The 21,546-nt window shown below is 36.4% G+C and overlaps 2 protein-coding genes across 2 annotated transcripts in view; one reads left to right on the forward strand and one right to left on the reverse strand.

The window, feature by feature from the left end:
- The window catches only part of LOC140135506 (UDP-GalNAc:beta-1,3-N-acetylgalactosaminyltransferase 2-like), a 57,181-nt gene extending 39,941 nt beyond the window's left edge, over positions 1-17,240 (forward strand). Inside the window, exons 10-12 of the mRNA XM_072157030.1 lie at positions 11,244-11,322; positions 13,398-13,588; positions 15,472-17,240. Of these exons, the coding sequence (XP_072013131.1) occupies positions 11,244-11,322; positions 13,398-13,588; positions 15,472-15,688 (487 nt within the window). The 3' untranslated portion in view covers positions 15,689-17,240. The remainder of the gene's footprint in view (positions 1-11,243; positions 11,323-13,397; positions 13,589-15,471) is intronic.
- LOC140135504 (E3 ubiquitin-protein ligase TRIM56-like) lies at positions 3,025-6,519 on the reverse strand. The gene is made up of 2 exons (XM_072157029.1): positions 6,218-6,519; positions 3,025-5,149 (listed from the first exon to the last, which is right to left on the reverse strand). The coding sequence occupies exons 1-2, from the start codon at positions 6,485-6,487 to the stop codon at positions 3,821-3,823; spliced, it is 1,599 nt and encodes a 532-aa protein (XP_072013130.1). The 5' UTR covers positions 6,488-6,519; the 3' UTR covers positions 3,025-3,820.
- Positions 17,241-21,546: the final 4,306 nt, after the last annotated feature.

The following is a 21,546-nucleotide window of genomic DNA, read 5'->3' on the forward strand; positions in this document are numbered from 1 at the left end:
GACGTCATTTTGCAGACTTTCAATTCTCTGTGCACATCAAAACTCAACATGTGGTGATGAATGCACCAAACTTTTACATTAATATTTCATAGAGTATTATACTTGAACTGCAACATTATATGGGGAGTAGTAAATTAATTTTTCAGGCCCCGACTCATGGAAACAATTTCAACCAATACCATGAAGAAACTAGAAACATTTTTTGTCACTATTTCATTAAAACATTTTTATTTCTTAAATTTATTATCATCGTTATTACTTACAAAATTTTAAAATGTTGAATATCGGCTCGGGAGCTGATAGGGGGGTCTGATCATAATTCCCCCTCCGAATTAGTCATTTTTTTTCAATTTGAAAGACCCAATGGAGCCATTTGTTGCAACATGTTTATTGGTTATTTTCGGAGCATATATTTTTTACAGATTTCCAACTGAGCCGCGAATTTTAGTTTTATATGAACAGTCGTGCTCAATAATTCCTTCAATTCAGCCTAAGTTTAGCCTTTTCTGTTTTGACGCAAGGGTGCTTGAAGGGGATGTGCTATAATATGCCTATAGGCATATATCTATGAAAGATAGGCCTATAATTCATAACAAATTTCCTGACTTCTGGGCCCCACATTTAATGGGTATGAACCTGCTCAATTAGGCCTATATGGATACTTGCAAGTTAACCTTTTCTTTTTTGACGAAGAAGGGTGCCTGAGGGGGATGTGCTCCCTCAAAAGTTATTTTATTTTAGAAATTAATGAAAGGCACAATAAAGTCATTTGGTGTAAACGTTTAAACTTATTATTGGTATTATTTTGGGCATAATAGATTTAAACGGACCCGACTTGTGAGGGGGATATAATCCCCAAACTAAAAGCCAATTGGTGCAACATTTTGCATTAGGCCCCTATTATTAACTTATTTTTCCGACCATCATGATTAAGCATAGCCTATAGGCCATATAATCATGTCGTGATAATGCATAACATGTATTTTAGAACAAATTCCAGTGGGTGCGACTTCCGTGTCACAAATTGCAAGCAAGAACATATATATGATGCGCAATGACTCAGAATGTACTCTTCCTCATTTCTTCTTGTTTTCTTCCTTGTTTTATTTCCAATTTTCTCCCTTTCTTTTTGGGAAATTAGACCGAAAAAGTAGACCTTTTACTTTTCCCTCCCTTTTCCGACTGTAGCGAGCAAAAAATTGGGGTTTTTAATGCTTTTTTAGTCAAAAAAAGGTCCAAAGTTTGTGAAGAAGGTGCACTTTTTACAAAATCAGCACCCCCCCCAAAATGGGCCTGGCTATGCCACTGCTCTGTCACTCCCATTCATCTCCCTCCCTCTCCTTCTCTCTCTTTCTCTCTCTGTCTCCCTCTTTTTTTTAAGACCCAGGGTTGCATGCCCCAAAGCCGGTTGAAAGCCCCACCCCCTGGGCACGCTCCTGGTTTACCGTAATTTGTTGATCTATTTTGAGCCACCTAATCATAACATAACCCCACCCCTATCAATAAAATACAAGAGTCCATATTTCTCCGAATTCATCCCATGCACGTGTGCAAGAGTCAGGCCACGAGGTTAGACGTTTCCGTAGGGGCCTACCATTTTTCAAGTCATTTTTGAACAGATTTTTGAAAAGGTGCCACTAATAAATTCACACACAACACCATTAAGGTTATTAATTATTTTAAACTGTTGTGATTTGGTAGTTCACAGCATCTTATGAATGGTAGTGAGCTTTGGCAAAAACTGTATTGCTCAATTCATAGCGAGTGTGTAGAAGAATTACAATATCACAGATATACTTTTATAGGTGCTGCGGTTCTTGAGTTATGTTGTAAAGAGGGCTGAAACAACAACACTTTTGTAAAACGTACATAACTCATTAACAACAATAAATTAAGCAAGTTTGCAAAGTATATGATTTTTAGGTTGCTTCGACCAATAATACCTCGTCTACCCTTAAACATATATTTTCTGGAAATCACATCAAAATTGCATCACTAGTTCCTGAGATGTGTTATTGTATCTCATAAAGCCATCAAAAACAAAATGAACTACATCTCAAAATCCCTTTTCACCACATCCAAATCATTTTGTATAACATTTGCAATCTTCATCTAGATGGATGCAATTTAGTACTAGCTCAGTGCTGCCTGATACCCTATGCATGAGATACTCCAAATAGCTGATGAGCAAGTATGGAACTCTCTCTTTTCTCAAGCAAGAGAGCAAGATTGTCAAGCAAAATCATCTTTCATTTCTTTCATAGTTCTATTCTTACCATGCGCGTATTTTGGGGGGCTTTGGGGCCAGCCCCGGGTCAAAATAGGGGCGGCAAAAATGAAGGGCGGCGGAAGAAGAAGGGCGGCAAAAACAGGGCGGCAAAAACGAAGGGGCGGCAAAACGAATTGGCAAAGAAAAAAGGGCGGAAAAAATTGAAAAAGCATAAAAAATTATGGAAAAAGGTTGCTTTTAGGGCGCTAGCGGTAAAATCCTTTTTTTTTTTTTTTCTTCACTTTTGAAACGACCGTGAAAAAAATTGGGTCAACCTTTTAGGGCTGTTAAGGAAGGCGGCAAAATTGTTTCTTCTTCAGCCCCCGGGTTGGGGCGGCCACGATGCGCCACTGCTTACTCATTTCTAAGATAAACTTGTTTCTCTTATTTGACCTGTTCTCACAAAATGAGCAGAAAGTCATCAGGGAGTAAAAGGAGCTCATTGAACAATAGAAAACTTAATGTCATATTATAACATTTGCTGAGGAAGACGCCCTCACTGAATTTGTAAAATTCCTTGTTTTACATGATTAAATTGTACTTTATTAAACCAATATACCCTGCAAAAATCAAGACTCTAGGTGCTGCAGTTTTGTCAAAATCCGAGATTTTGAATAAAACGCCGGAACCGGCGCTTTATTATTACGATGGAATTATTAGTCGAACGCATACACAATGTTCATAACACACAGTTTTAATGAGGCGGCGACCACCGAGATCTACACAACAAAGGGTCGTACCATAACATGACCGAAGGAGTGGTACGTATTGACGACATGTGCGCTGGTAGTAAATTCCAATTTTCTTTACTTTGCCGTAGTTGTTCGGCTCAAAAATAAAAGGGGATATATCTGACAGTAAAGCTAACGTTTTATGGCAAAGAAATGCTAATCTATTTTGTTTGAAAATGTTATAATATGGCTTTAAGAATTCTTCTTTGAGAATCAAGTCATTCTGGCAAGTCATGTATCATTTTAAAGATTATGATTCGCAGCTTATGATTCTGGCCATAACTCAAAAATAAAGATTAGCAACTTTCCTCTCATTTTGTGGGAATAGGTCTCTATTTTTCTACGATGCATGAATATTTAATGATTTTCAGATCCAGGAAAAGATAAAATACTATAAATAGAATGTTCTTTTTGTGTTATTGACTGTTGTCTCTAGTTCATTTTGAGGATTCGATGGGATACAGTACTATTCTTTATCTTGTGTTCAGGCAAATGTTGTGGGGGGAACAAAACAATGTCTTTAGTTTAAATCATGGCCGCTGAAGTATTTTTATATGATTAGCCCCAAGGATAGCAACACATAACTCATTGCCATCCCTTGATATTGCAATACCTTGTGGGTTTCTGATCTTTCTTGTAACACATCCCAGGTAATCACCTTCCGCTGTGAACCTGTACACACCTGAAGGATCACCTTTACCTTCATTACAGACAAATATCTCACCTTGTCTACTACAACATACAAAACCAGGGCGCCATACTTTGACCTCTGCTGGAGGTTGTATGACCCTCACATTGTTGCCAGAGTAATCCATCAGCTTCACAGATGTTGCTTTTTAAATTCACGGTCATAGAAGGTGCTTACAATCTCTCCATTGGAGGTGACTGCTAGGCGGTATGGCTCAGATACTGTTGCAAACTTTGAGTTGAGCGAACCATCAGCATTGTGGATGGATATGGTGTTAGCTACCTGCCCTACTATGATTTTACCCCTGGAATCTACTGCTACTGAATTAGCATTAACTGACTTGTTATTCACATTAATTATAGGAGTAGTGTTTATCAGTTGACCAGCTCTGTTAAAGATGTCAATTTTTAATTTATGCCCTGGGTTTGTCACATACTCATGATTTGGTGTGACAGCAACATCCAAAGCACCAGGAGACTCATTTAGTGTACATTTGATTTGACCATCCCTTGAAAAGACCCTAGCCCCTTTATCAATGCTACATACTACAATATCACCTTCTTTGTTAATATCAAGTCCATGTAGCTTATCAAAGTTCCTAGTACTAAACTGTCCAACTAGGTCCCATTTTTGCAATGCTAGATTTTCATCTTTCAATAGCTGCCATATGTTTGGAATTACTGGAGCTGACTTGATCTTAATGTAAGCAAGAGACATGTCTACTGCTTCTGGCTGAGACTCGGAAAGCTTTGTGAGTTGTGAAGACATAGTAGCATGAGTGGATATTATTTCAAATTCTGATTCTGACTCAAGGACTCTGGTAGTATCTTCTGTAGCTTTCTGAATTTCTTTCATTGTTGATTCCAGGTTTGTTTTCTTCTGGCCAAGTACTTTTATTTTTACCTGTTTGATTTGATCAAGCTTCTCTTTAAAGTCTTTTACTGTCTTTTTCACAAGGTCAATGCACTCTTGTTCTGTCCTCTCAAGTGCCTCCATGGCTAATTGGGAATAGATTTCAAGTTCTGCCCTCACATTTGTTGTAGACTTCACAGCTTCCTGGAACTTCTTCAAAGTATTATCACTTTGCCGTATCAAGTCCTTTAATTCATCTGAGTGAGTTTGGGCTGCTTTCTTTAGGCTAACATGAGTATGCTGGGTAGAACATTCATTCAATATGACACAATCCCTACACAGTGCTTTCTTTTCATTTTCACAGTAATATTCACGTAACTTTCCATGGACCTTGCAGTACCTATTTTCCTCTTCCTTTTTAAGATTCACTTTGCCAGCAATGACATCTTCCATGCTGATCACTTTGTGGTCTTTCATGACTTTGAATATCTTATGGGAGGTATAGCATATATCACAGAGGTATTCTTTGCAGTCAACACATCTGACTTTAGCTTTGTTACCAGGAGCATTGCAGGTGCTGCAGGTAGTGTTTGGGTCTGGTGCTTGAACCTATGTAATATTAAAAAAAGTAAAGGAACAAATAATTAAACAGATGATACTGGTCATCAATTTATCTTGACAGTTTCAAATTTAACTGACACACACACTCACAGGTATGGAACATAACTATTTTGTCACTCGTCAATCTGGCGAATAGGTAATAAAATTTATCAGTCCTAACAAAGTTTGTCCTGTCCAAAGTTTTGGTAAAAGTGCCATTATTTTTGATCGGTTAAAATTAAAGGTTGTGTTGTCAAGTTGGGTGGTTCCCTACGATACTGTGAAATCTTGAGATCTATCGGATCCTACTATAACAGCTCTTTTCTGTGTCACCTAATCTTCAGTTTGAAAGGGCCACCTATTATACAGCTCTTTTCTGAGCCACCAAATCTTTAGTAGGAAAGGGGTACCTACTATAATGTTGTGTTGTCAAGTTTGAAAGGGCCACCTACTATACAGCTCTTTTCTGAGCCACCAAATCTTTAGTAGGAAAGGGGTACCTACTATAATGGCTCTTTTCAGAGCCACCAAATCTTTATAGTTTGATAGGGCCACCTACTATAATGGCTTTTTCCTGAGTCACCAAATCTTCAGTAGGAAAGGGACACTTACTATAACTTTTTATAAAATTTTATACTTGACCAATGGCAAACCCCATGAAACCCATAATATGACCAATAAAGTAGGCCTTTTAACCAATCAGATGACAAAAATCTATATTAATGAGGTATATAAAAAAAATATTGACTGCTTTATTGGGTCATGGTTAAAATTATAGGTCCGCGGTGATCTCAAAACCATGCTATGACCCTCGGCTATGCCTCGGGTCATAGCATGATTTTGAGATAACCTTGGGCCTATAATTTTAACCATGACCCGAATAAAGCAGTCAATATTTGTATACTATTCACTATCCAATATTCACTCCACATACTATAGGCATGTGGCCCAGTTTTATTATATTATTCATGTTGCAATCAGATCACTGGGCCAGTTTTCAATTCCAATCTTCTCCCATTGAAATACATTTTTATTTTCTTTGAATGATTCCTTTAAATCTAAATCATTATTTCTCACTTTTTCTTCCATATCCACTGTATCCTTCAGACTGCTCACAAGAAAATGCACAGGTAGATCATTCACACCGTCCTTTGATATCTTCACCTCTTCTCGACAAGTAGGACAAACCAGAGTTTGTTTGTCTTTACTTGATGCCACTAACTGCTCTAAACACTCCCTACAGAATCCATGCTGGCAGGGAAGAGCTCTTGGATCATGAAATGCATCTAAACAAATGGCACAGTTGAGGAAGTTTGTCTTGATAGTCTGCACTAGCGAGCTGGCCATGTTTAAAAGGCTGGTTGTATGTATGTAGTTTAGTTTCCTATTGATAATCAGCTCATGCAATCTGTATCACATGACATATGTGCAAAGCAAATAGTAGGGTTCAATATCGACCAGATAAGAAAATAATGACCTTGATTACGATTGATCATTCAAGTTCAACTGGCACTGTACTACTGTACTACTGTATAAGTGGTAATTTTCACGTACAGTTATTTTCGCAATTTGGAGTGAGACACACATTTTTGTGAATGTTATTTTCGTGATTGCCCAGTCCTTCCCTATACTTGTAATACATTATTGCATACATTCGCAAGGTGTTATTTTAGCGGATGGACCTCTAATCGCGAAAATAAAACCCTCATGAAAATTACCAATATATAGTAAGTACTGTCTGCACATGCATATGTACCTTTAAAAAAAGCATAGACAGTCATGCCAGAAATATTCCGAAAAGTTATCAGTTTGACTATTAAACACATAATATTTGGTTTGTACAAAAAGTAGAGTTATGTACCCGGTACTATGTACATAAAAAAGTTGTTTCAACATGCAGGTCTAAATAAATATTTATTAGCCAAGGGAGGGAAAATTAATTAAAGAGGGGATGTTTATGTCCTGAAAAACATTACAGAATTATTATCCACAGGTGCACCCAAAAATTCTGTGTCATTTTTTGACTCTGAGCCAGCCTAGCTCCTGATATTCGCTGATGTATGTAGAGAGAGAAAAATTAAACCTACAAAATTTGGCGTATTTGTATACTTTCAAGTGAACAAAATATCAATCTGAAATACAAAAGGCCATGAAAATGCCACATATATGACAGACAAAACAGCTGCCATTTTCTTGGGGGGGGGGTGTTGCTCATAATCTTACTATTTTTATGTTTATTTTAATAATTGGTTATAAGAATTAATTATTATGCTTTGTACATGTATAATAGGCTTGAATGTTCAGAGAACAGCATGAAATCTTGAGATCTATCGGATCCTACTATAACAGCTCTTTTCTGTGTCACCTAATCTTCAGTTTGAAAGGGCCACCTATTATACAGCTCTTTTCTGAGCCACCAAATCTTTAGTAGGAAAGGGGTACCTACTATAATGTTGTGTTGTCAAGTTTGAAAGGGCCACCTACTATACAGCTCTTTTCTGAGCCACCAAATCTTTAGTAGGAAAGGGTACCTACTATAATGGCTCTTTTCAGAGCCACCAAATCTTTATAGTTTGATAGGGCCACCTACTATAATGGCTTTTTCCTGAGTCACCAAATCTTCAGTAGGAAAGGGACACTTACTATAACTTTTTATAAAATTTTATACTTGACCAATGGCAAACCCCATGAAACCCTCAATTTTTTCCTTAATTTTGAAAAATGTTTCTAAAATGTGTTTAAAGATATAATTATTGTCTTTTACTGGGTAAGGACCATCCCAAGGAAGCGTTCACTATTATTAGGCTATTCTTTAACATGATTACACAAATAGCTACAAATAACCTATCAAAATAGGCATATTCTAAATTATATACCTCATAAATAGATTCCTGTCATCTGATTGGTTAAAAGTGCAGTCATTGAATTAGCTATGCTCTCCTTTTTAAGAATTTCCTAAAAACTGAACTATTCCCCGGGCAATAGTCTTTTTAAAAGACTATTCCCTGGGCATAGTCATTTTCACATCGCGCGGTGTGCTTCCCGATCAAACTCGATGCGCGCGATGGCGTGTTTGCATTACGCACGCGGCGCCAACGCGCTGCCTGCCAGTTGCGGTGACGCGATACGCGATCGGTTCATAACGAAAAACTTTCTTTGTAAATTTTACCATGGCCTAATATGACCAATAAAGTAGGCCTTTTAACCAATCAGATGACAAAAATCTATATTAATGAGGTATATAAAACAAATATTGACTGCTTTATTCGGGTCATGGTTAAAATTATAGGCCCGCGGTGATCTCAAAACCATGCTATGACCCTCGGCTATGCCTCGGGTCATAGCATGATTTTGAGATAACCTTGGGCCTATAATTTTAACCATGACCAATAAAGCATCAATATTTGTATACTATTCACTATCCAATATTCACTCCACATACTATAGGCATGTGGCCCAGTTTTATTATATTATTCATGTTGCAATCAGATCACTGGGCCAGTTTTCAATTCCAATCTTCTCCCATTGAAATACATTTTTATTTTCTTTGAATGATTCCTTTAAATCTAAATCATTATTTCTCACTTTTTCTTCCATATCCACTGTATCCTTCAGACTGCTCACAAGAAAATGCACAGGTAGATCATTCACACCGTCCTTTGATATCTTCACCTCTTCTCGACAAGTAGGACAAACCAGAGTTTGTTTGTCTTTACTTGATGCCACTAACTGCTCTAAACACTCCCTACAGAATCCGTGCTGGCAGGGAAGAGCTCTTGGATCATGAAATGCATCTAAACAAATGGCACAGTTGAGGAAGTTTGTCTTGATAGTCTGCACTAGCGAGCTGGCCATGTTTAAAAGGCTGGTTGTATGTATGTAGTTTAGTTTCCTATTGATAATCAGCTCATGCAATCTGTATCACATGACATATGTGCAAAGCAAATAGTAGGGTTCAATATCGACCAGATAAGAAAATAATGACCTTGATTACGATTGATCATTCAAGTTCAACTGGCACTGTACTACTGTACTACTGTATAAGTGGTAATTTTCACGTACAGTTATTTTCGCAATTTGGAGTGAGACACACATTTTTGTGAATGTTATTTTCGTGATTGCCCAGTCCTTCCCTATACTTGTAATACATTATTGCATACATTCGCAAGGTGTTATTTTAGCGGATGGACCTCTAATCATGAAAATAAAACCCTCATGAAAATTACAAATATATAGTAAGTACTGTCTGCACATGCATATGTACCTTTAAAAAAGCATAGACAGTCATGCCAGAAATATTCGAAAAGTTATCAGTTTGACTATTAAACACATAATATTTGGTTTGTACAAAAAGTAGAGTTATGTACCCGGTACTATGTACATAAAAAAGTTGTTTCAACATGCAGGTCTAAATAAATATTTATTAGCCAAGGGAGGGAAAATTAATTAAAGAGGGGATGTTTATGTCCTGAAAAACATTACAGAATTATTATCCACAGGTGCACCCAAAAATTCTGTGTCATTTTTTGACTCTGAGCCAGCCTAGCTCCTGATATTCGCTGATGTATGTAGAGAGAGAAAAATTAAACCTACAAAATTTGGCGTATTTGTATACTTTCAAGTGAACAAAATATCAATCTGAAATACAAAAGGCCATGAAAATGCCACATATATGACAGACAAAACAGCTGCCATTTTCTTGGGGGGTGTTGCTCATAATCTTACTATTTTTATGTTTATTTTAATAATTGGTTATAAGAATTAATTATTATGCTTTGTACATGTATAATAGGCTTGAATGTTCAGAGAACAGCATGGAAAAATACTCTAAAAGTGCTTTATGGGCCCTTATTTCTGAAAATTTACCAAATATTAAAATTGGCTTTTATCTCTTTATTGTCATATAGTGCTAACTAGTAGATTCAGATTGAGCTATATTTTATTTGCAAAATACATTGATATTTCTTGATCCCCAAAATTAGTGTTGTAAATTTTAGTAAGTATTCCAAAAATCTGCCAAAATATTAGAATTGACCTATATGTTGTGATCCTTTCCATAGTGTTTCTAGAATGTCCATGGTATTCCTTTTGTTTAGCTCGCTGCCCGAGACCGTTATCTTGAGCTATTGTGTTGATAATGGTCTCTGGGCAGCTAGATACCTCCATTACTCTAGGTAATGGTCAAGGCAACGAACCTTAAACAAAAGGAATACAGTGAATAATCTGTGAAAAGAAAAGGGCTAGACGTATATTGTGTTAAAGATAGTGTTAAAGATTCAGATTTAAAAGAGCTGTTTCATTTAGCAAAACATGATAACATTTTTTAATCCCCAAAATTAGTGCTGTATATTTTTGAGAATCAGGAGTAAGTATGTTTAGAAGGGGTCTGTTAGTTCATTAAATCCCAACTACTACATTGTGACACCAAATAGCAAGTTAAAAACTTGGGAGTTGCAATATAACCCAGGAGTAAGTGTCGCCATGATATAATATGGATCACAAGCATTCTGACTTTTAAGAATGGGGTCTTCATGCGCATAATTTGCGGGGGGGGCTTGGGGGCGCCAGCCCCCCGGGGTAAAAGCAGGGGGCGGCCAAAAGGAAGGGGCGGCGGAAGAAGAAGGGGCGGCAAACGAAGGGGTGGCGGAAGAAGAAGGGACGGAAAAAGGAATTAAAAAAAAAAAAAGGGAGGTAAAAATTTTGATAAGTATAAAAATTTTGAAAAAATTGTACTATACATGAAAATGTGTTGCTTTTAGGACGCTAGCACATATAATTCTTTTTTTTTCAAACGACTGAAAAAAAAATTGGGTCAACCTTTTTGGGCTGTTGAGGAAGGGGGGGGGTAAAATTGAATTTCCTTCAGCCCCCGGGGTAGGAGCGGTCACAGTACACCACTGGTCTTCATACAAAAAAAGGTTGGGAACTATGATCTATCGGGTGCTTCATTAGTTGCTTTTTAATAATAAACTTTTTTGTATACTTTTGTTTTCCTCTGACTTCATGGTACTTGCTGTCCACTAGATTTACCCATGCAAGATATCCTCAATATCAAGTCATCTAAACCTTATTTGTTCTATATCATTTTATTTTCTCTTCTCAGGGTTGACAGGACTTTCAGCTTCAACTATGTAATCAAAACAGATGATGACTGCTTCCTAAATATTCACAATATTCTTACGGTAAGTTGAATTGAAAGGCAAATGCAGAGATGGAGCTACTTTTTTGAGCGTATTTTCCCATTTTATTTACTTGTTTTAATGGATTTACACCTCTGCAATGCATAAATGTGATGCGATCAAGCCAAATCAGTCGGAACTCGGAAATATTGATTTTGAGATATAGCCAAAGAAAGGAAATTTTTCCCTTTGTTTCCTTTTGTTTTGGAAACTCTTTAATTACTCATATCTTTGGAACTGGTTATTCAATTTCAACGGGGTTTTCTGCAAAATCCAGCTTTGTAAATGCTTTTTACTATCTTATAGGAAACTGAAAATTTTTTATTGCCGAGTTCCGACTGATTTTGCTTGATCGCATCACAAATTAGAAAGGATGGGTCTGTTTTTCCAAAACTTGCTCAGGTTCTTTTCTGACATGAAAGCTCATATGTGACCTGTCCTGGGAATGGTAAATTCCTCCCCTGGTCAAAATTGTGTTTTTTTCGTATTTAGAAACTATACATCATAAGCTTTAAAATGGTATATTATTTGACTTCAAACAATATCCAGTAGCGGGGTTATGGTTTGTTGAACTTTGCTCCTTCAACAAAATGGTAGCTTTTTTCATTTCAACATGTGTCTCTTTTTCCACATTGCTGGCAATAAATATCAAACAGTCATAATTGGCGGTCATATAAAATCATCCCCAAGTCAACGAGGTTCAAGAAAGTTCTCTCATTGTTAATTGTTGGTTATACATACCTATACAAAATACAATGCCTGGTAACCCACCACTTGAACAGGATTTAGCCAAAGCAAACAAAGACCAGAGCTATTAAAAATTCTATTGCCATCTAAGGTAGAAGCTTATTATCCTCTTCAATAATAGGATTATTGATTGGTGTTTGACTATCAAAATGAGATAGAAGTCGCGCCAGCTAGTTATGCCGATGAATACGACCTGCATGCACATTTTACACTGTAACTCAGAATACAATTTAGGGAATTTACGGCTCATTCAGGCTGTACGGTCACATATCGTCAGTGGTGGTATAATCAAGGCTAATGAAAGCTGATCTTATGTTTCCTGTCACCAGCGGCGTAGCTGGGATTTTTTTCCAGGGGGGTAAGCCTGTATGGGGCTGGGGCCCAAACTAGGGGGCAGGGGCCCCAATAGACAATTTTACCAGGCTTATTGATAATAATCGTATGGTATTGCATATCGTATGGATTCCAATATCTCTCTTTCCCTCTCTCTTTTTTCTTCTCTCTCCCTCCTTTTTCCTCTGTTTTCCTTGCACTAGGGGGCGGGGGCCCAAATAGGCGATTTTTGCCAGGGAGTGTGATCGCCCCCCTGCCCCCTGGCAGCTATGCTACTGTCACATATATTTTGTTGAGGGACGAGGTGATGCTTTCATTATTTGACTTTATTTCATTATTATTGTTGATATGAGACCATATCAAAACATTATTTAGATCACCTTTACAGATATTTTGCAATGAATTGAGAAAATAGTTGTTTTTATTAACATAATTCTCTAGCAGAGGGTCATTGGGCACATTACAGTAGGAATTTTAATGAAAAAGAATGAGCTATTATGATAAAATTATCCTCAAAGAATTCAAAGTTTTGTTTTCTATATGCCAAACACAATAATCACTAGATATACCCATGTCAATAGTAGTAGTGATAGTAGTAGTGAATTACCAGAGATAGGTGAATACAATTTTTGAATGTATTGCCCTGCACTAGATGAACGCTGTAACTCTCCATCGCACCATTGATTATCAAAGAATAGGCATAAATACCTGAATCGTAATAGGAATTTCAAATCATGCTGACATCACTCACACCTTTACGATTGGTGTCTTTGAAAAGAGCGGTATTGTATTTAATCTATGATTGCACACATACGCAGACATGACAGGCGATGAGTGCAGCCTACTTATAGTGCAGGGCAAAACATTCAAAAATTGTATTCATCTATTGCTATGGTAATATCCTGTTACATCACTTTTTTATGGCATATTGTTTTTGCTAATAATTTTAATTTCTGAAGAGAGCCATTTGCTTACCTGTTTATTTCTTTCTCTAACAGGGTATTAAAGCTAAGAAACTTCATAGAGCTAAGAAAACATGGTGGGGAAACTTCCGAACCAGCTGGGCAGTACAGCATAATGGGAAATGGTCTGATTTAGAATATCCATGTTCTGGATATCCGTCATTTGCCTGTGGTGCTGGGAGTCTTCTGACAGCTGATGTGGTGAGGTGGATTGCAATGAATCATGTGTAAGTAAGGGAACAAACTAACATATTGATGAAGTCCCATGAATGAAACTAGTTTGGTTAGTTCTCTTCACGCGGGTGTCGACTGCAGACCACAAGTTTCAAATTTTGTTTTATAAATTCAAAAATTTCAGAAATGTTAATTTTCATGACCATATTTGGAATCAGCATGAAAATTGTATTAAAATGAGTACAAACAAGCCTAGTATTGATTCAGTGGTTCTTAAGATAGCTTTTGATATTTTGAAAAAATATCTCAAAACTTGGACATTTGTGTTGAAGCCTATGGCTAGCACGCAGAGCATTAAGGAACAAACTAAAAGTTTGATAACATCCTATAAACAAAAGTCCTTTTGTTAGGATGGGAGGAAATCAAAAGTCTGATTATGTTTGTAAAAAAATAAGATATCAGTCAAAGTTGATCTTTTGAGGTTGGAATTTTCAATATTTAACACTTCCATTACAGGAAGGGAGTCTGCCGTCTAATGAAAGCACATTTGTTTATATGATTTCATCGAACTTTCGGGTTGTTCCATGGGGGGAGGGTAAAGTGATGATTATGTTTCTCCTATTCTCTTATAAATCATCAATGTGATTTTGACTCACTTCCAGTTTTGTTACAGATGGAGAGGGAGATGACTAGCTATGAAAGGAAACTAGTTACTTTTATAGGACTTCAATCATCAATCTTTTGGTTTGTTCCCTAAAAGGTAGAGGCACAAAGAGCAAAATGCCCTCCCTACTTGCAGGGATCAGGTACTTTGTCAAGGATCTGTTGTCTTTTCCTGGGGGAAGCTTCTTCGGTACTTGACTTTTTTTTAATAACCCAGGCTTATTTTAAATAATTTTTCTTAGTTTATATATCATGTTGGATGAAGCACATTATTCTGGTCACAAAAAGGCCTTGTAAATTAATCTTCCTTCTTTTGGTTACTCTTCTTTTCCTCTCTAAATTTGCACAAAATATCAGAAGATAAACACTGTATTCTCTCTAATTAATTACCCTTTGGCGTTGAGGCGCGTTGCATATATCAAAGGGGGGGTGTTATTTTTACTATGATAATTCCCATTTAAACATGCTAGTATAGTCTGGCAGTTGTGCACAAATGATTAGTAATTTTTATAAAAATATAGCAAACACGGTTGATAACATTTGGGCACAAATTTGTATTGTGAAATCAGCGATCATATTTAAAAAAAATAGATACTGTATGGTATTTTCAGCATTCATGAAAGTTTGGTTGAAAAATTTGGTCAGGGTAGGTAAATTTTCACGGGAAAATTTTCTGGACATGTGACCAATGCGTATCAATGTGAGTGTAACCTCGAGTCTGATCCCTGACCCCCGGCGGTGACCTCGCTATTCAAGTCTTAGTAATTTTGAATTGGAATAGTATTCCTGGCCGCAATTTTGATAGAAATTTGTGCATTGCAAATTTATTGAATATTATGCAATCTTAATTTCTTCACAATACATTGGAAGACCACACGCTGTGCTCGGGGTCACATTCCATGCTAATATGTCTGCGCCCATGGGTGTCACATGTCCAGATAATTTTCCCGTGAAAATTTACCTACTAATTTTGACTGTTGATGGGGTGTTTATTAGAGGGGGGTTCATTAGACAAAATGCGGTATGTTATATTTCAAAACGTAGATACATTCTTCAAGTAATTCTACATTGAGATATTATCATATCTCAATGAAGTCTTGACAACAGATTGATTCTGTATAGATTTTATGGAAGAGTTTACAAATAGCGAACAGAAATTATCCACAAATTTGCAACATTTTATCAAGTGAAGATGCTTGGAGGGTGGATTTTGGTGTGTTTAATAGGAAATCATCATTTTGCTATCATTAATATGTTTTATTTCCATCTCCAGATATCTCCATAGTTACCAAGGAGAAGATGTCTCCCTAGGCATCTGGTTGTCTGCAATACTGCCGTACTATGACCATGATACAAAATGGGTATGTGATGACACATGTGATACAGGCATGTATGTATCGGCAGAACATAAACCAAATGAACTACGGACTATGTGGGGAAACTTAGTAGAGTGTGGTGATCCATGCGGTTGCCCTGGCCCAATAACGTGAAACTACAATCTTGGAAAAAGTGTTGAACCAATTATTTGTCAAGAACGGAAAATAGAGACACCCTGTCTCCCCTGTGCAATCTTGGAAAATGCCACATGTCCAAAGTGTATTCCAATATCAATTGATGGGGAGAGGGGATGTGTAAATCGTTGTTGTAGATGTCATGTTTGTTCCCAAACACAATATATGCCATTCCCATGATCATTGCAAATTCTGCACCGAATTTTGACAAAGTGCGCTAAGTATTTTTTTTCCAAGATTGTAGAATTGGCTCAGTTTGCTTGGATTGTGATCGATGAAGGTAGAACACGAGAATGAAAGCTTTGACCATTGTGCAGGAACTTGCTGATTAATTGCCAGATGGTCAAGTCCTACCTACATACCTATTTATCTGTAAATTTCTGCACCTGCTGCCTGACTGTGACATGAGAAAAACTTTAAAAACCATCTGTAGTCTATCTGTCTTTCTTATGAGGTCTGCCTTTTCAATGCTACAGTGATGGAACCAGAAGGGCGTGTACTATCAGGTACCAATATGGAGATAACAGGTACCAAGCAGTTGTTGTAAGATGGGGAGCCATAAAGGTTATAGTATATTGATGTAAACCTTTTGACGAGAGCGTAGATTACTACATACGCCACATATTCAGTGTTAAACGCACTTGCCTGTGACTGGCTGCTGGCGCTTACCTGCTGTTGTCGAGTTACTGAGCTATATGCCGTACACATTGTTAGTTCTGTTTTGGCAACATCGCAGTAGCAGGGACTGCCTTTTGAAACGAGTGAGAGCAATCACTCCTCTACAGCTCTTCTTAAAGCCATAATGTACGATCTTATAATATGAAATTGGTTAATTTTTTTCAAACCTGATATTTTTGCATATTTGTAATGTTTACACATGTCCCAACTTGCACCTAAATGGAATCGGCCAAATGTGTTGTCTTTGTAGGTCAACAGAGCAAAATTCGACATATTATCATAATTTAAAAATTATGATAATATGTCCTCCCATAGAACTGCATGTTAAATGGCCAAAGTAACCAGTGGGGTTTCTTTCACTTTACCTTGTTATTTCAACCTAACAGTTATTAATAATATTATTTCAACATTTTGAATAAAGAATTACAAAATCAAAATTGGAAGGAAATCGTACATTAAGGCTTGCATTAAGTTGCATTTGCAAGAGCGATTTATAGCTCCTCTAGATGACTCGTTAAATTCTTTATGCTTTAATGGCCACAGGTGCATACAGCTCTTCTAAAGCTCTATTTGAAGAGACCAGAAGAGCATTCTACAGCTCTTTTCTCATTTTCAAAAGGCCTGCAGTAGTATGCACTTCTAGAATCACTGAGAGTTGGACTCAATTATACGCAAAATATCTAATTTTCGATTATGAGAGGATGTACCTTCTGCATCAGCATACTTTTCATGGAATAACACAATCGCACAACCTACATGACCAAACCTTGCCAAGCGACGACTGTATTCAATCCGAAGTTGAAAGGTGGGGATAAACAGTATTTGTGAAATGTGATCTGGAAGTGGGGGTGCGAGCTGGGTTTTTTTAAAAATGTTTTTGTGAAGATAACGTACTATAGGGTCCACAACTTATAAGTTCCCCCCTAAATACCTTTTAAAATAAATCGCAAAAATATTTGACGAAATGCAAACGTGTAAAAAGATATAAGTAGCCTTATTTGTTTTACACATAATGTAATATGTCATATGGACCAAATTTTAGCATCACACGTCATTGCGTTCAGTCACAATGGTTCATTATGTAAAAAAAGAGACCGTTTTAAACAGTGTTAAAAGTGGCATTGAGTCCATAGGAGTCAATTCTCAAACAATACAGTAGGCCAGGCCTATTCATGTGTTTGTTAAAGAAAACCTGACTGATATGGACTCGGGTGCAACTTTTAAAACGGCCTCTTCTTTTACACAATTAACCATTGTGACTGAACGCAATGATGTGTGATGCTATAAATTGGTCCACAGGGGTAAAACAAATAGGGCTATAAATATCTTTTTACATTTTAATATTTTGTAAAATGTATTTCGACTTATTTTAAAAAGTATTAGGGGGAAGTTGTGGACTGTATAGTTTAAAGGACTTATTATGCAGTATTAATCAGTAGAAATTAATCATGACTTCTTAATTGTGATTGATTTCAGTTGGGTTTCAAAAAAGCAACACATAATATATTCTAGCTCAAAAACATTTTTATTGTCTTTCAAATTCACAGGTCTTAAGTTAATCATGAAAATCATGTAAAACCCTAGCCAAAGATTATCAGTCATATACAGTACAATGAACAAAATCATGAAGTATTACTTAAGATGATTAGACAGTAGAAAAGTGAATTTATATTGGTGATATGTCTACTTACATAACCAAAAAGTACTGATTAGGAATAAAATAAATGTTTAAACAATTGTTTAATGAGTGTTTCATGATCTATTTTGTGTATTGATCATCTTTTTGTTGTGCATATGGTCCCTCTACAGTTTCTGCCAAAGAAGAACGCCACTTGTTTACATTTTGAGAGCGTGCACAGCATAAACACAGAAGTGGGTTCTGATTGGCCGATTCAATAGTCTGACAATCATAACAATAGACGCGGTAATCTGATTGGCCGATTATGTGTCAAAACAGTGCTTTGGCGCAAAGAAATTTCTGTGTATGTTGCTCATAAACACGGCACTCGCGTCAATCTGAGCAAGGGACTGCAGTTCTTCTCTGAAACCGAGTGTAATATGATTCATTGTACAGCTCATTTTGTTGTGCCAATTTAAAAATATTTAATATGAGTTGAAAAGCTGTTTCACGTTGTGGACAATTTTAGCTGCTGTGGAAAATTAGCTACTGCCTCTGTCACAACAACAACCAAAAGGAGAACAAACACAAGACGGGCCCAGATGCAATTTGTTGCATTCCTAATTTGTTATGTCCACATACAAATTTGAAAGGTGTACATATGTGACATGATTCAAGAGAATGAGTCTAAATGTTGCAAATATTGAGTTTGAGTTACTGACAAAAAGGGTACTCAAATTCTTTTAGTTTTTTTTTTATTTTGCAAGTGATAATTGCATATAATTTGGTAACCAGCAGTTCAAGTTTCACAGGGTTTCCATTGAAGTGTTGCATTTTGATGTAAAAACTTGGAAGTTTAATATTTCCCTTGATCTTGTCACAACTGGGTAACAGTTCAACATCAATAAGTTCAACAAGTAATAAAGGGGCATTTCAGTGATCCACAGCCTCATCCCCCATTTTTCTCAAAAAAAAAGTTCAGATTTTTATACCACTAGAGCCCCTAATGTTCGTGTGCAAAATATTTCTTGCTGATTGCTTCTCTATGCAAAATTGTCAAATTTGTATTTATATTCTGTTAACAGAACAAAATTACAGCACAGTGGTCTATGGAGCAATGTAATACACATAATCATGCATAACTCGCAAATGCAAAATCGGAATCTGACAATTTTGGGAATATGCTTTTTTGTGGATATCTCCTAAAACATGCCCTAAAAAGAGGATGCTATGATCACAAAATACTCCTTTTAATATTTTTAATTAACTTGTTCAAAGATTAGATAGAACATATTACAAATTATAGTAAAGTAAATGTACATCATTTTGGTTACTTTACTAAGACTGTTTACTTTTACAAGATATATCTGAAGAAAAACCTGTTTCTCATTATTCTTGCCAAGCTCACATGGTTAATGTTTAGATGAAATTACAATTTAATTCTTTGATACAATTCAATTAAAAATTGATGATAAGGTGGAAAGTGCTCAATAGTTAATAAGGCGACGAAAAAAGAAAACCCTGTTCTGCGGGCCAGACCGACCCAGATTTCGAACAAATTTGGAGAAAAAAAATTCCTGTACAAATGAATGCCGACCCAAATTTCGGAAATTTCAGCAACAATTTTTTTTTGTATTTTCTCAAATTGCAAATTATTTACAGATTTTGGTGATTTTTTGTGTCATTTCAAAAAGAAAAAAAGAAAAAAAAGAAGGCCAACCGACCCTACTTGAAAGGTCCGTCCGCCCGTAAAACAGGGTTTCTTTTTTTTTGTCACCTAAACAACATTTCAACAAGTATTAAAGATGATTTTAAAACAATTGGAAATACAACTATTAAATATTGTTTTTACAAAACCAAATGATACTGTATAAGTGGTAATTTTAAGCTAGGGTTTCATTTTTAAGCTTATTGAGTGCCATCCATGAAATTAACACCTTGCGTAATGTATGTATAATGTATTGCAAGTATAGGGCAAGAATAGGCAATCGCGAAAATAACAATTGCAAAAATGTCTCTCTCACTCCAATTTGTGAAAATAACTACGCGAAAATGGTGAAATGATGGTAAAACTCACAAACTGACGTTTCATCCGTCCAGACCAGTTCAATTTCTTCAGAGTTGTGAAACTCTGCTACGGCAGGAACTCTGCTACAAATCGACAAAAAAGACCAGTTCCCGCTGTAGCAGAGCTTCACGACTCTGAAGAAATCTGATAGATGAAACATCAGTTTGTGAGTTTTACCATCATTTTCACCACTATTCTATTGGTTTGTAAAAACAGTCTTTGATAGTTGAACAATAACAAACCTGATTAATCTCTACAGTAAATTTGAAATACAATTACAAATACAATTGAAGTACACTTATATTTTTTTAAAGTTTCATGGAACTAGGCGTCCTGTCGGACGACCAAAACCAACGTGGGTGGCGCAAATGAAGAAAGAAGTAGATGAACAAACTCTTACACAGACCAATGGCAGAATAGCCTGTAGAGCAGTAGTAGCGTGCGCAATGGCAACATAGCCGGAAAGCATAGACGATGATGATGATGGAACTTTTACATTTTCCCTCAAAGCAGGAGTTGATATTTCTCTGTGTCTATTATAACAATCCTGTCTGCATATGTGAGACCCGATCCCATAAAATGAGAGGAAAGTTGCAAATTTATATTTCGAGTTATGTCCAGATTTATAAATGATATACAACTTGCTATGGTCAGTCAGAATTAATAGGTAAATTTTCACGGGGAAATTTTCTGGACAAGTGACATCCATGGGCGCAGACATATTAGCATTATGGAATGTGACCCCGAGCACAGCGGGTGGTCTACTAATGTATTTGAATAGGAAGAATTCCTCCTTTGATGCAAAATAAGTAACTTGTCACAAGTTAATAATATTATGGTAAGAGTTTCCGTAGATAAATATTTTTTTCCGTAGGTAGATATTTGTGAAATTACGTTTTGATGATATTGTGAAGAAATTATGTTTGCATGATATTTAATAATTTTGCAAAACACAAATTTCTATCGAAATTGCAGCCAAGAATACTATTCCAATTCAAAATGACTAAGACTTGAATAGCGAGGTCACCGCCGGGGGTCAGAGATCAGGCTCGAGGTCACACTTACATTGATACCCATTGGTCACGTGTCCAGAAAATTTTCCTGTGAAAATATACCTATTAATGTTGACTGATGGTTGCTCTTTCATTTGGTATTCAAAAGTCAATATTTTAATAAAGAATTCCTTCGTTTTCTGGCATATTCAATAAATTATCTCTTTTTCTTCCCTTTCCACTCATTTTGTGAGAGCAAGTCTCATCTGACAGAGTCGTAACTAACATCATGGTCAGCATAAGGCCAAAAAAGAGGTTTGTTTAGAAGATTAAGCGTGACGTGTTAAAAATATGAATTTGTAGTGCATTAGGTTTTTCCGAGTTGCAAGGATGTTTTTTGTTTGTTTTGTTTTTAGTTGTACTTGTTTGTAAATTTGACAAGAATTGATTTCTTCAGGTGGAGGTACCAATTAAACCCGGC

Source organism: Amphiura filiformis, chromosome 16 (genome assembly GCF_039555335.1).
Source record: "Amphiura filiformis chromosome 16, Afil_fr2py, whole genome shotgun sequence".
Classification (NCBI taxonomy): domain Eukaryota; kingdom Metazoa; phylum Echinodermata; class Ophiuroidea; order Amphilepidida; family Amphiuridae; genus Amphiura; species Amphiura filiformis.

Excerpts from the sequence above, each read along its gene's own strand:
- LOC140135504 (XM_072157029.1), bottom strand. The coding sequence starts at position 6,487 with ATGGCCAGCTCGCTAGTGCAGACTATCAAGACAAACTTCCTCAACTGT. Across the intron at positions 5,150-6,217 it reads CAGTGGATATGGAAGAAAAA|GTTCAAGCACCAGACCCAAA; the intron begins GTGAGAAATAAT and ends AATATTACATAG.